We start from the raw sequence: 16,172 nt of genomic DNA, 5'->3' as shown, positions 1-16,172 counted from the left end.
CCTTTAACTGTGGCAGAGAATTCAAGCTTCTATAACGCCTCATCTCCCCATAATCTCCAAACTGAACACTTTAGTCTCTGCAAATTACAACTTTTTGACTTAACCCAGCTACAATAAAATGCATAACAATAGTCTGAAAGTATGAAAATTGGCTCCTGTAAGCTGTAAAAATACAACCAAGCAACCACAAAGTGTAGTTGATCATCCAAATTACATAATGTACATTTTTCAAGGGGGAAAAAAGTACAATTAAATCTAGTAACATTGTATTAAACATTATTTTAGCTTGTTGGTGTTAATTCCGGTAATATTCAAAATTATTAAACAGTCTGTAAAGTCCAGTAATGTGTAATGCATATGTTTGTTTGTTTGTTTGTTTGTTTGTTTTTTCCCCCTATTCCATACGGTCCATGCAGGGCTTGAATTTCATTTGTGTGTGCTGGGGGGATTCCCCCCCGTGCTGCAGCCTATGGGGGGGGGGGGGATTCCAAAATTTTAGGGGGGAAAGGCACTTTTGCATATAAAACACTATACATATTTTACTGCATCATCATCCACACTGGTGTTGCTTTAAAATAAGCTGCTTTCAGGAGACCTAACAGCTGTTCATCACTGTGAGACAGAGCACTCTCCATTGCTTTTGCCATTGCCTGGCGTAACGTTTTTTTTTTTTTTTTTAAAACTCTATTTTCTATTTCTGCCTGTTTTTTAATGTTTTCATTTATGTATGTTTAACTACTAGATAGTTTGTATTGCATCCATGTAACATATCAAATGAAATGCCACAAAATGCCCTTTCATATTATGTAAGTTGCAACAGGATCAGACATACTATATGTGGTAGAGATGAGAATATATGTTAAAAAAAAAAAACGCTTTTCCAAAAAAATCATTTTTATCACTGCTATATATATATATTGTAATCATAGATGGCTTAAAAAAAAAGAACCTCAATATGAAATGAACTTGGGGGGGGAGGGGAGCTGAGCTTCTAAGCTTTCCAACGATACTGCCCCTTTCAGTCACAGCTGCTAGCCTAAACTGTGAACTCACATGATGAGAGGCTTAACTTCATGCGATCGTAGTTCCGGCTAGGAGTACCGCACACACACTGAATACATCTTTGGAAAGCCCAGAGTCTGTACTTTTAAACAAGTCAGGTAGGTGGCTTCACCTAAATGAATGGGGCTGAGTTTTAAGAGTTAAAGCGAAAGTCACCGCTTGCAAAACAACACCTAGATGGACTTAATATTGTCTTTTTTTCAAAACTTGCAGTGTACTGAGTTTCTATAATCCTTAAAGATAGCGGCTGGGAATCACATATAAGAGAATAAAGTCTCACAGCACTTAAAATATCCAGCACTACTTGTATTTATTTTAACCAGAACTACTCATAATGCGGCTCATAGTGCTTTCGTCACTGACTCCCACGTCCTTATAGATTGTTGTAGTGTTTCAGGCATTCTAAATTGGGTGAAAAATACAGTAGCTTGGTGTCTTAAAATATCTCTGTGGGATTTTCCCGCACTGAAAGTTGCAGATACGTAGGAGCAACTTGGAAAATGCGCGATTCCCGCAATCCCGCGCTGAAATTCAAGCCCTGCCATGAACCTCTTTATTTCATCTGGGCAGGATTTTCATTTACAGTACTATTCCATTTAGGGCCTTGACCAATAAATCAAAACCAATAGTAACGTCTTTGTTTTTGTCAGAGGCTTCTTCTACTCCTAAAACAACAAGCCATCAATTACTGAGCTGTAATTTGCAATAAGCAGGTGGTTCAAAGTTTTGGTTTGGTCTCGGCCTATTAGTCTATTAGTCTGTTGGATACTCTGTGATGAACACACTGTATTTTAAGGCTCAATTACAAGGCATGTATTAAATATGAATTATGGATTGACTGGATGGCCATTAATTAATAGTGCATTGCAAACTATTAGGTATTTGTGCTGTAAAGTTAGTACTCGGGAACCACTAAAAGCTGGGTGTATAATTTTGTTTATTGTAAAAGAATATTAAATAATATAAAGTAAAATAATTTTATTTTTAAAAGTAACATAATACATACTTACAAGTGTTATATTCTAAGGTTAATTTTCTTATTTTAGCAAAACTGAAAGAGGACCATGCTTTGCTAAATATACCATCTGACTCCAGTGATCCAGGTGATTCGGATGAGACATCATTTACCTCATCATCATCGTCCTCTTCATCTTCCTCATCTGCTTCTACCAGCCGAAAACAGGAAAAAAAGTCCAAGAAAGCCAAATCTAAGACACACCAGATGATTCGCCAGCGAGGTAATAACATACTGTAGTCGCTGTGTGTGGGCTTGTGTGTTTATGCCCATATATTATAGCGTGATATAGTTTGTCTACTCTTAAGATTTTACTTGGGTGAAAGTGCTCCATCTGGAGACGGAATTCTGTCAAAATGGCCTCCCAAGTCCATTCCTATGATTCGTGTAGAAATGCCAAAGAAATCTGGGGGTGGTGGAAAACTGTAATGTTTTCGCACATACTTGATTACTTGTGACCTTTTAGTATACTTTTTCTCCTGTTGAAATGTAACTTGATTGAGACCATAGGCACCTAACCCATACAGCACAGGGGAGGCAAGCTATATATTTTGCACTCTACTTTTTTCTGCTCTGTGTAAACAAACTATTACTCTATGTTTTGATATGGTTTTGCCTTTAGACGGTTTAAAATGTAAAAAAAAAAAAGAAAAGGAAAGTCATTCATAAGACGCCATAAGTCCAACATTAGAAATAAACAAATAAATAAATAAATAAATAAAAACCCGTAATAAAACGACCCCTACAGGAACATTGATTTGACCCACCGTTGTCCGCTCTGCACTGTTTACAAAAGCTAACGTTAGCAGCGGTGTGACTGCAACAGAAGATGCTGGGCAGTTTGGATACTACAAAAAATGCTTAATTAAATGTAGGCTTGTTAAATGTATTGTTAGTTTAGTTTGTTTTATTCGCTATTAATTAAATTATATTCAGACGGTTATGTATTTTTTGTTTAAATAAGAACGTTAATAGGTTTGTGTTGCTGCGGGGCCATGAACGGGTTTAAGTTCAACAACAACTCTAAATAAAATGTTACTGCTATTAAGCACTGGTAATAATCTGAAGTCGTGGTATTGCAAAATAACAGAATCTGTTTTTTACTTTAGAAAGTTTTTTTTTTATTAAAAACTTGTTCTTTTATTAAAATTAATTTTCAGCTTTCATATTGAAGCTTGTTGTGTACTACACATTCAAGCAAACCAAGTAGGAATTTGATTTAAGATGTTTTTCAAGTCAAGTAAGCTTATTTGTGTAATAAATAATGACAATAGTTTAATTTTACTTTAAAAGGCACGCGCCTGAATCCTAAGGTAATTAAACTGTTTGCTTATACTCTCCCCGCCGTTCTGCGCACCCGATCCGAAGCAAGTGTAAAACTCGCCTGAATATTAAAATAAAAAATACAAATATTTTAAAACTAGCGCGAAATAACTTGTTGCACTAGCAGCAGTTACATTATTGCCCTCTAACTCAATGGGCCATATTAGAAGCAAGCACAAAGGCAAAGTCACAATCTCTTAGCAATAAGACCATTTTAATAGTATAAAACAAGAAACAAGCAACTAAGTTTATACTGTTGAAATGGTTTTATTCAGCAAAAAAAAAAAAAAAAAGTCTTTGCTTTTGCTTTAGAGTGAAGTCTTTTTTTTTATATAGTAAAACGGTGCTTTTGACATGGCAAGTTTTTTAAACAGCCTTGCTTGGGGAATAATTACCTTCTAAAGAACAGTACTTGCTTTTCTTTGTTTAACACTTTCCTTTAATAAACTACGTGTGGGAATTCTATGTGTAGCACTGTGCAGAAACGTGCATGTATTTGTATTTAATGCATGCTCAGTAAGTACATGTTGTACATTTTATGCTGAAACATCTGCCCAATTTTGTAGGTTTGCAATTACTGAAACCTTAACTTCACAACAGCAAGGTTTGCTTTGTTTCTTAGCGCTTCTTAATTGTAAAAAAATAAAATAAAATAAACATTTGCTTATCTACGCTCAGCAGTTAGTCCTTCAGTTTGCCCCCATACTGTTTAACAAAGTTAGGCGCCTATGATTGAGACACAAATTTCTTTGACCATTGTTTCTGACGTTGATTAAAACACTGAATTATTGTACTGCTTTTAGAATGAAACACTCACCTATACATACGAAAACTGACTCATGTTACTGAATAAGAAAGGTTACTGGTCCACAGCTTATCTATAAAAGTGAGTATAATTTAGATTTTTGTTGTTATACAGTTAAATAAACTGTTAATGCAAAAACTTTATTTTTTACAATTGACTATTAGTTATCAACACAGAAAATGATATAAAACTTAGAAAAACTATGAACCCTGTATTTACAATATCTGATGAGTTAAGCAGAGATTGTATATGATTTTTGAGGCTGAGGTTTATTAAAATGAATATGTGAATTGGGCATACATGTAAAAAGTTTGATCAGTAACATTTCTTTGTTGAAGAGCCTCATGTGAAATTTATCAGGTTGATCCATTTGGTAAAATGACAATTTGTAAGTGAAGTCCATCCATTATCTGTAACCTCTTAATCCTGCAGAAGGTCACGGTGAGCCAGAGCCTAACCCAGCATACACAGAGCGCAAGGCAGGACTACACCCTGGATGGGACGCCAGGCCATCCAGGGAACCAGGGAGAGAGGCAGATAGATAAGTTCCTGCTTTTTGTAATTGTAACTACTACATTTGGTGACATTGTAAGGTGGTGTTTGAATTGGCTGAGTTTGTGTGTGATTAGTACCAGGTGAGTGGCTAAATTGATTAGCAGTTGATTTTGCTATTTGATTGGTTTCCACACAGTTTAGTTGGTTCTTTTGCCAAGCAGGGGTAACAACATTTATTCAAGCAGCTTATTTTAGCGCCAGCACGAAGCGCCAGCCAACAGAAGAGCCTCAACAAAAGAGCCGGGAGTCTAGCTGTGGGAGTCCAGCGAGGGGAGGCCTGCGCTGAGACGCTGTTCGACTAGATCCGAACCTACCAGCGCTCTGGAAGAAGCCATCTACTAGTCAGGTCTGTATCCTCCACCCCACTGCTCCTACTGTGCCTTTTGTCTTGCTTGTCCTGCTATGACTGTCTCTCACATCCCTGTTCTGTCCTCCCGTCCTCGTCCTCTGCCCTCCCTCCGCTGTTGCTCCTCCAACCCCTCTAACCTCATTTCTCTGCCTCTCCCCCCCTCCCGCACACTCTCTGGTGCACTCTGGAACTGTCACTCTTCTGCTAACAAAGCTGATTTCATCTCTGCCTTTGCCTCCCACCTCTCGCTCGATTTCCTTGCTCTCACTGAAACCTGGCTGTCCCCTGATAACACTGTTACTCCTGCTGCCCTGTCCTCGCTCTACGTCCTGTCCCATACCCCGCGTCTCACCGGACGGGGAGGTGGGACGGGTCTTCTCCTCTCTCCCTCCTTACTCTTTTCTGTCCCCTCTGATCTCACCTCCCTCTCTGTCACTACCTTTGAATTTCATGCAGTCCAACTAACCTCTCCCTGTCAACTCCTGCTCATTGTTTTGTACCGCCCCCCTGGGCCTCTCACTCACTTTCTGGATGAACTCGACTATCTACTCTCCTCCCTCCCCTCTCTGTCTACCCCGACTGTCCTGTTGGGTGACTTCAACATCCATCTCTCCAACCCCAGCCACTCTGCTGGATTCCTCCCTCTCCTTCACTCCTTCGACTTCTGTCTCTCTCCGTCCCCTCCTACCCACAAAGCTGGCCGTCAACTGGACCTCACCTTCTCCAGGGCCTGCTGCCCCTCCAACCTCTCTGTCACCCCCCTGGACCTCTCTGATCACTATTTCATCTCTTTTTCTCTGTCTCTCCCCCCTCTCCCTGCTCCTCCTACCCCCACTGTCACCTCTCGCCGTAACCTCACTCCCTCTCCCCCTCTGTCCATGCCTCCACTGCTCTCTCTCACCTCCCTCCTATCGACTCCTTTTCACAACTCTCCGTAGACTCTGCTACCTCCACCCTCTTCTCCTCACTCACCTCCTCCCTCGACTCCCTCTGTCCCCTCACCTCCCGACCTGCTCGCCCCTCCCCTCCCCATCCCTGGCTCTCCTCTGTGCTCCGCTCGGCAAGAATCACACTGCGATCTGCTGAAAAGAAATGGAAGAGAACCAAACTCCCTGCTGCCCTAGACCTTTACCGCACTCTTCTCTCCTCCTTCTCCTCTACTCTCTCCTCTGCTAAATGTGCTTATTTCCAATCTGTAATCCAAGCCTCCACTAACAACCCACGTAAACTATTCTCTACCTTCTCCTCCCTCCTAAACCCTCCCCCCCTCCTCCTCCCTCCTCTATCTCCCCTGACGACTTTGCCTCCTTCTTCTCTTCTAAAATCTCAGATATCCGCAAACTCTTTAACACCTCTCCCTCCCCCGCACCCCCTCCTGCTCCAACCCCTACACCCACTACATCCCCTACTAACTCGCCCTCCCTCTCCACCTTCTTGCCCCTCTCAGACTCTGACCTCTCCTCCCTGCTCCAGGGTCACAAACCCACCACGTGTGCCTTGGACCCCCTCCCCACTCACCTCTTTCAAGCTGCTGCTCCTGCTCTACTCCCCTTCATCTCCTCCCTCCTCAACACCTCTCTACTTTCTGGCATCTTCCCCTCTGCCTTCAAAAAAGCCTCTATCACTCCCCTCCTCAAAAAACCTACCCTCGACCCCACCTCCCTCCAGAGCTACCGTCCTGTCTCCCTCCTACCCTTCCTCTCCAAAACCCTCGAGCGGACTGTACACCGCCAGCTCTCTGCTTTCCTGTCCAACCACTCTCTGCTTGACCCTCTCCAATCTGGCTTCCGCTCTGCTCACTCCACTGAAACCGCCCTTCTGTCTGTCACCAACTCACTTAAGTGTGCCCGAGCTGCCTCTCTCTCCTCTGTCCTAATTCCCCTCGACCTCTCTGCTGCCTTTGACACTGTTGATCACTCTATTCTACTATCATCTCTTGCTGACCTGGGGATCTCTGGCACTGCTCTGGCCTGGTTCTCCTCCTACCTCTCCAACCGCACTTACCAGGTAACCTGGCGTGGAGCAACCTCCACACCTCACCCTCTCTTGACTGGAGTCCCCCAAGGGTCAGTCTTGGGTCCTCTCCTGTTCTCTCTCTACACCCGCTCCCTGGGCCCCCTCATCGCATCCTATGGTTTCTCATACCATTTCTATGCTGATGATGCTCAGATTTTCCTCTCCTTCCCCACCTCTGACTCCACCATCTCCTCCCGTATCTCTACCTGTCTGTCTGCTATTTCCTCCTGGATGCACTCGCATCACCTCAAACTCAACCTCTCTAAATCTGACCTCCTTTTCTTTCCCTCCTCCTCCCCCTCCTCTGATCTCTCTATCTCTGTCCTCTGGAATCTACCACACTCTCTCCCTCTTCCTCAGCTAAGAACCTTGGAGTCACCCTGGACCCCTGCCTCTCTTATTCCCAGCACATCTCCACTCTGGCACGCACTTGCAGATTCTTCCTGAGCAACATCCGAAGAATCCGACCCTTCCTCACCAACTATGCTACCCAGCTCCTGGTCCAGGCCCTGGTACTCTCCCGCCTAGACTACTGCAACTCCCTCCTGGCTGGCCTCCCTGCGTCCGCCACCCGTCCGCTCCAGCTCATCCAGAACTCTGCTGCTCGCCTGGTGTTCTCTCTACCTCGCTTCGCCCACGCTACTCCACTACTCCGCTCGCTCCACTGGCTCCCGATCACCGCTCGCATCCAGTTCAAGACTCTTGTACTAGCCTACAGATGCCTTGATCAGACTGCACCCAGCTACCTCCAGACCCTCATCTCTCCCTACACCCCCACTCAACCTCTCCGCTCCGCCTGCACTAGAAGACTGGCTCTACCTCCGCTACGCTCCCCTGCCTCCCGAGCCCGCTCCTTCTCCACCCTTGCTCCGCAGTGGTGGAACGACCTTCCTACAGATGTCAGGACTGCCCAGTCCCTGACCACATTCCGGCGCCTCCTTAAGACTCACCTCTTCAAACAGCACCTGTAGAACTCCTCTGTTGTATCCTGGGACACTATCACCCTTCATTTAAATATGCTTTATTTTGCTCTTATCTGCCCCCTATTTTACTGCATTTAATCCTGTACCTCAGAATATTGTAATCTGCCAAGTGTTTAATCTGTAGTATTTTGTACTTAATCATATCCTGATGTAACTATCACTACTTAATCATATCCTGATGTAACTTTCACTATTATCTGCTGTATTATTGAATTGTGGTTTGTCACACTTGAGAATTATTGTATTTCTTGTTCTTCTTGTATGACTTATATTGTAACACTTGAATGTATTTGTATTTGCTTGCGATTGTAAGTCGCCCTGGATAAGGGCGTCTGCTAAGAAATAAATAATAATAATAATAATTTTAGAGAGGGATTGGTTTTGCCCCAGGAGTTTCAGTCAAAATGATCATTGGCCACTTCACCCGTAGTTTAAAATGGTTGTCCCTAGAATGTGTTTGAAAAGGGAAAGAACAAACTAATGCTATTAAATCACATTTCTAATGCTGTTTTCAGCATTTGTACAGGTAAGTAAGCCTGTAAGTTCAGCCTAGATTTGAAATACAGAAGTATTCTAATTTATTATTCTTTCTTTAGCTCAGGGACCCAACAAAGTCATTCACCGATACAAGAGGATCTTGTGTACATACAAGGAAACAAAAATCATGACAAAGGCCCTCTGTCGACACAAGCTGGAGAGAAACACTATGGTGTCAACAGCCCTAATAGCACAGCTCGCCATTGCAGCTCCAGAGAAGTACAAGGAATTGGCAGCTTCACATTCAGAAAAAGAAAGGCTGTTAGATTTTTCAAAGCGTTGTCTTGAAGCAATGGATGTAGAAACAAAAGAGAGGCTACATAAAATGAAAGCTGACAGAAAATTGCTTCCATTAGGGAAAAGCAAAAAACATCAGGATTTTCAGAATTAAGGATCAACTAACGAGACTTTTTGGTTACCCCTTGATGCTGCAGTAGTACTCGGATAGAAAGAAACACCACAGAATTCTGCTGAGGAGCCAGCAAGAATGCGCTTTGCTGAAGGAAGTGATTTCGGTTGAGCCTCTGTCAGGCAGAGGGCAATGTAATTAAATATGCTTCCCATGTTGAACTGATATTTAAGTTAGACAGCCCACCCCCAAAAAAGTAAATACAAAATAAATAAAATAAAACACAGATAAATTAGTTATTAATAATAGTACAGTACAGCCTTGTCAAAAAAAAGATTTGTGGGTATATTGTCCAGGTTAGGTTTCTTGACAACAATCTTGAACAACATGCTTTCAATACTTTTGAGCTTTCATATCTTTGTACATAATGTTAAATTAGATTACTGTTTACTCAAATAAAGTTGTGACTAAAATCAATTCCTTCAACAATCTGTTCCTGTAGGCCTATGATTACAGCTCTGTATTGTTTATGTCTGAGTGCGGCTGCAATGTCATCAAAACTGACCAAAAAGTCTAGAAACTTGCATCTGTCGATCCAATTAACATTCAACTTGCTGAATCCAGAAACCTGCTGAACAGACATCCAGATGTAAGTGAATGGATATACTGGCTTGGCTTTTTACATTAGATGTTTACTGGTTAATTTCTGGGATTTTTTTTTTTTTTTAATATTTTAAGAGAAAACATTTAAATGCTTCTCTCTCTTCATGTAATCCCAGACAGACTCGATGATGTTGAGATCAGGGCTCTGTGGGGGCCATACCATCACTTCCAGGACTCCTTGTTCTTCTTTACGCTGAAGATAGTTCTTAATGACTTTCGCTGTATGTTTGGGGTCGTTGTCATGCTGCAGAATAAATTTGGGGCCAATCAGATGCCTCCCTGATGGTATTGCATGATGGATAAGTATCTGCCTGTACTTCTCAGCATTGAGGAGACCATTAATTCTGACCAAATCCCCAACTCCATTTGCAGAAATGCAGCCCCAAACTTGCAAGGAACCTCCACCATGCTTCACTGTTGCCTGCAGACACTCATTCGTGTACCGCTCTCCAGCCCTTCGGCGAACAAACTGCCTTCTGCTACAGCCAAACATTTCAAATTTTGACTCATCAGTCCAGAGCACCTGCTGCCATTTTTCTGCACCCCAGTTCCTGTGTTTTCGTGCATAGTTGAGTCGCTTGGCCTTGTTTCCACGTCGGAGGTATGGCTTTTTGGCCGCAAGTCTTCCATGAAGGCCACTTCTGTCCAGACTTCTCCGGACAGTAGATGGGTGTACCAGGGTCCCACTGTTTTCTGCCAATTCTGAGCTGATGGCACTGCTGGACATCTTCCGATTGCGAAGGGAAGTAAGCATGATGTGTCTTTCATCTGCTGCAGTAAGTTTCCTTGGCCGACCACTGCGTCTACAGTCCTCAACGTTGCCCGTTTCTTTGTGCTTCTTCAAAAGAGCTTGGACAGCACATCTGGAAACCCCTGTCTGCCTTGAAATTTCTGCCTGGGAGAGACCTTGCTGATGCAGTAGAATGACCTTGTGTCTTGTTGCTGTGCTCAGTCTTGCCATGGTGTATGACTTTTGACAGTAAACTGTCTTCAGCAACCTCACCTTGTTAGCTGAGTTTGGCTGTTCCTCGCCCAGTTTTATTCCTCCTACACAGCTGTTTCTGTTTCAGTTAATGATTGTGTTTCAACCTACATATTGAATTGATGATCATTAGCACCTGTTTGGTATAATTGTTTAATCATACACCTGACTATATGCCTACAAAATCCCTGACTTTGTGCAAGTGTACCTAGAAGAATTGATGCTGTTTTGAAGGCAAAGGGTAGTCACACCAAATATGGATTTGATTTAGATTTTTCTTCTGTTCACTCACTTTGCATTTAGTTAATTGATAAATATAATCTATTAACATGTCTATTTTTGAAAGCATTCTTACTTTACAGCATTTTTTCACACCTGCCTAAAACTTTTGCACAGTACTGTATATATATATATATTGTAACCCGGCCGGCACTCACGGTCGTTCGTTTGCCCCTTTAAAAGCAGACCCAGGACACAGGAAATGGAGTTTTAAGCGCGGTTGCGCTATTTTTAATAAACAAATAAAACAGAAACAAATACTTAACTCATTTTGGAGCGCTAACTACACAGGTATTTCCCTGTCTAACTCGCAGGACGGCTAAACCGTTTACCTGGCACCACAAACACAAAAAACCCACACAGGTTTGACACAACACTTACTCTCCATACAACTGCTCGGAGACAGAGCACACCATCTGCCTCCTTCTACTCAGCAGCCCCGTACAGACAAGCTGCATGTCTTAAATACCCTGCTCCTGGCATTAATAGTTACCAGGTGCGGGTGATAATTAAACAATAAACAATTAGCAAATTATTAAACAATTAAAACAAAAAGTGCATACGCACATGTTTTATGCAGGGAGGATATTAACCCCCTCCATGCTGTGTTACAATATATATATATATATACACACATACATATACATACACACACATACAGTGCCCTAAAAATATAATAGGGAATATTCCCTAATATCTTTGGCACGAACCACCCATTCTGATGTGTTTAAATGATGAGCCCAACAATAGTATTATCACTTTCAGGGGTATTACAATATTTATTTTTGTATGATGCACAGTAGTATTTTTTCGGTCTATCCATATATTACAGAATAATGACAATTTTTTAAACGACAGCAGATAACAAAAATGATTGTGAAACGAGACTGAAGACCATTCCTCAAATTGTAGATACTAATCTAAGTGCATAATGCTCTTAATTATTATTCAATTCCATTTGAAACTCTATAACACAAAAATATCAAGTAAACAAGTAACATACATGCATGTGTAAGACTTAGCTAGAACCCTGGAAAGCAGAGACATTACCTATACTAAAGTGCATGAGCTTTTACAATCAAAACTGTCCAAAAACATGGCTACATTATACTGCCGCCATACATTAATTGGCCACAGCCAATTAGGGTTATGGAGTAAATTTCAGCCTATTTCACATTTCTTCCTAGTGTGATTATATAAAGATTATTGAATGAAGAGGAATGTACAGCTATGTCCAAACATTTTGCATCACCTAGAATTTTAGGATTGAGACATAATTTAAAAAAAACTATGTGAACATAATTTAGATCTATTATTTAACATCATGTAATCAAAGAAACTACAAAAGGATATCGCAAAAGCCTACCAATTAGTCTACATTTTTCCAGTTTTGTAAGTTTTTTTTATTAAGTATAAGGAACACTACAAAGCTGTATGCAATTCAGTATTTTAACTTAACATTATTCAGCAGGTTTCATTCAACTTTATTAAGCAAAATTAGTTAATTCTTAGGGTGATGCAAACATTTTGGCCGTAGCTGTACAGTATGTTACATTGCTTTTGTTACATGATAATACTATAATAACCCATGTTTATGAATTAGTAAAATCCTGGCAAGTTATATGGCTACTTACATCAAGCTAAAATGTGGAAAAATGTGTATGCAACTAATTATCAGTAAAGGTAGACAGAATCCCAGCAAATATATCAGTTAAAAAAGCCAGTATTTTAAATGGAGTTTTAAAACTTCCATCATGCGATGTGTCAAGCTTGACAACTCTATTAGCCTGAAAAATTCAGTTTTCATCTGTCTACCTGAGTCAACAGCGGGGCCAATAGATAAGTGAATTTTCATTAAGATATGTGAAATTATGCAGGAAATCATAAAGTATTTAATCCTATGATGTTTTTTTTATTCATGTTGAAAAAAAAGAAAAGGAAAAAGGAGATTATGATTTATTAAAGACAGTTTGCTCTTTATGGGGTTTAAAAGAGAAAATGATGAATAATAGAGTAAGTGCTGTGATGAAATATTCACAGGCACATGTCTATAATCATTGGTAATGTCTGTAAGGGCTTATGTATAAATTATTAGTGCATTCCATTGTAGAGAAAGAGATAAAAAGACAAATGCTGAAGATAGCAATCAAAGATCAATCCCAATTATGTCTATATTCTTTAAAAAATAATTGCCTTTTGTAAAGCTATCAAAGCATTATCTTTTAAAATAGGCAATACAATCCAGAAAATGTGATTCATGAGATTTCATTTCATTTTGGGACTGGACTCAATAAAATGAAGATGTTATGTTTGCTAGCGACAAAATACATTATTAATAATAATATTATTATTAGTTATTTCTTTGGCAGACACCTTTAGTAAGTGCCAGTAACTGATTTTCAATGACCAGTGGAAAGGGGGAAGAAACACCCTGACTGATGCAACAACTGACATGGCCAACCAAAAGGTCAACTATTGGGAGAAGAGGTTTTAAATCCATATTCTGTTCACAATGTATAGCCAGTCATATTTTATGACAGCATTAAAGCAGATCCATTTATAGACAGACACACACCAGCTTGCAACCCGAGTCATATTCATTATGTACTCCAGTCATCTACCAATCAATAAGAAAGCTCTTGTCCATTTTAGATGTGCTTCTTGCATTCTATTTTGTCTGTAGAAGCTGCTTTTTGCACAAAAGGAAAGAACCATCTGTGACAGGTGGCTTGCAGTGTGCAGGTGTAGTTGGTGCAGTGCTCAGGAATAACACACACATCATTTGGCAGGGTTGCGTGTCAACAACACTTAAATAATAAGCACAGGCGCTACACAGCAATGTGAATCACTCGGTGCAAAACCAGAGTTTCAGTCCCGAAACAATAAGACACTAATAACTAACACACAACACAGACATGGTCACTTCTCCACATAGTAGTAGCCTGGGTTTGGTGCTGGCTTGTAGCGACAGCTCCCGGTTAGTGTTTAGCTGTCTAACAGTGAAAAGGACAAAACAGTTAGAAAAACAAAACAAACAAAACACGAAAATATTACTTCCTTCTCCTATATGGGTCCTTTTGATAACCACATCAAAGAACAGATTACATTGTCACATCCCCTATTATACCTTCAGTCACGCCCCCACGATAGCTAGTCCAATCACGTCTCCTCCAACCCATGACTGACACTTTGCGTACCGCATTAGGGTGATGACTTCTGGCATTGTGACACTGCCACCTTGCTTGATGGCTGGCTTCCGACTGACCCTATAATCAACTGCCAAACCATCCAGTCTGTGGCACACTGTTCCTGCTACACACCTCACAGGTCGGGAGGGAGATTGTTGACTAGGATTCATTCGCTCTCTTGTCACACCATCTCATTTGAAAACTTTCTGGAGTTGATACCTATAATTCAAAGACTGGTGATCAGTCTGACTGCAGAGTCTTCCAGATATGGTACATGATGTAGCAGCTAGAGATGTGGTCCTACTGTATGGATTTTTCAGTGGGGCTTAAGCAAAGATCTTAGTCTATGTCAGGGTTATTGCCCTTAATTGAACTAAGTGCCCTTGATTTAAGGAATATAACTAATTAAACCATATTTACTGGTCCAATTGTTGTTCTAGTCTATATTCTGGACTATTGTAAATACCATGACACTATTTGTATTAAAACTTGGTTATGTTAATGCAACAGCATTACAGTGTTGTTACAATGTAAACATTTTCTACTGTATTTACTTACTGTACAGTAAATGCATATGTTAGCCTAGATACATTTTTGTACGAGTTGTTACAGTGGCGTTTAGCGAGGGGTACATATAAGGATATAGTAATATAGTTTGAAGTAAGGTTAGATTAAGTCCCTGTTTGTATTTTAGGAAATGGAGCAACATGCATCTATCTAATTAACTCATTTGTTTCCTCCAGATCTATATCCAAATGGTGGCTCAGTAATTACATGTTGATAATTGCCACAGTATGTGTTAAGTAATAAAAGAGGTTTTAAGTATTCACACAGTAATCCATCGCATATCCGACTGCGGTGGGACCAGAGCCAGAGTAAGGGCGGATATGTAAAAAGTCAGTGTAACGGGAGATCTGTGCTGACTGTCTGGCGCATGCGTGGTTCTGCAGGAAGGGGGCAGTAGACTCGTAAGATCAGCCTGTCAATCATGGCAATGACACAGAGATTGGGAGGAAGGTGTGTCAGCTTTCCCTCTCTCTGAGTGGTTGAGAGGCAGCCTTAGGGAGGTTGCTCGGCCCATAAGAACTGCGCTTGGTTGTGCATTCGGATGGCCATGACCGGAGAAACCCAGTGACACTAGCTGAGGAGACAAGCAGGAACGCCAGTGGTGGGAGCGAGAGAACAAAATCAGGCAAGCACGGCTGAGAAAGACAACCAGCCTTAAATAAACCAATTATTAAAATATATGGTTACATACCCGAGGGGGCGTGTGTAGTGATAGGGAAACCTTGGCCACCCCAGTGTATAGTGCACAGCGAAGCGTAGGACGGAGACCCAAGCTGACCGGCATAGCGGCAGTGGGGGCACTGCGTAAGCAGCACTTTTGTTTTGTAGTTTTATTACTGTGTTTTATTTTCCTTTTTCATTTTGCCTTTGGTTTTCATTATTATTTCTGAGCACCTGTGAGTGTGTCTGCACAAACTTGCATATACCTATGTTGGTAACTCTGTGGTCCTGATTACCGTTGCCAGTATACAGGCCACAGACAACAGCGCCCTCTATGGTCTAAAATAAATAAAAAAGAAAATAAATAAAACTGGGCACCTGTGTGGTGTTTTCAAGTACCATCTTCTGTCTCCTGTGTCAGTGAATACCCCCACCCTTCCACAGTCAAATAAATGAATCCTGTTTTAAATACCATTATACACAGCTCTAACAATTACTATTGTCACACAATTATTGTTTTGAGATTCAGTTTTTATTAGGGGGTTCCCCTGTTTAGAAATATACAGGGTATTAATTCTTGTGACAGGGTAGCCGTCTGCCATGTGGATGCATGCATTAGCTGCTGAGTGACAGGCAGGAGATTGAGATGGAGGTTGAAGTTGACATGTCCCGCAGGCGAACAGGATTTATTTACACATCAACACACTGAACAGCTCACGTGACGCTACCAGCAGTGGCAGCGCATGGATCACATACAACACAGTGTAAGAAAACTTTGGTAGGATCTACAATATCTGAACTAATCTTCTCTGTTCAATAATAAACTAACGTTGCTGAAG

At 41.1% G+C, this 16,172-nt stretch overlaps 1 protein-coding gene across 1 annotated transcript; it reads left to right on the top strand.

Annotated features, from left to right (window-relative positions):
• Window positions 1–7,487: 7,487 nt before the first annotated feature.
• Window positions 7,488–8,431, top strand: LOC131705359 (uncharacterized; the record flags this gene model as incomplete). Its single annotated transcript, XM_059007783.1, has 1 exon — window positions 7,488–8,431. A coding segment is annotated over one exon (609 nt), but the record flags the coding sequence as incomplete, so codon positions are not given.
• Between the last annotated feature and the right edge of the window lie 7,741 nt (window positions 8,432–16,172).

Source organism: Acipenser ruthenus, chromosome 2 (genome assembly GCF_902713425.1).
Source record: "Acipenser ruthenus chromosome 2, fAciRut3.2 maternal haplotype, whole genome shotgun sequence".
NCBI lineage: Eukaryota > Metazoa > Chordata > Actinopteri > Acipenseriformes > Acipenseridae > Acipenser > Acipenser ruthenus.
This window is presented reverse-complemented; position numbering and strand designations above follow the sequence as displayed.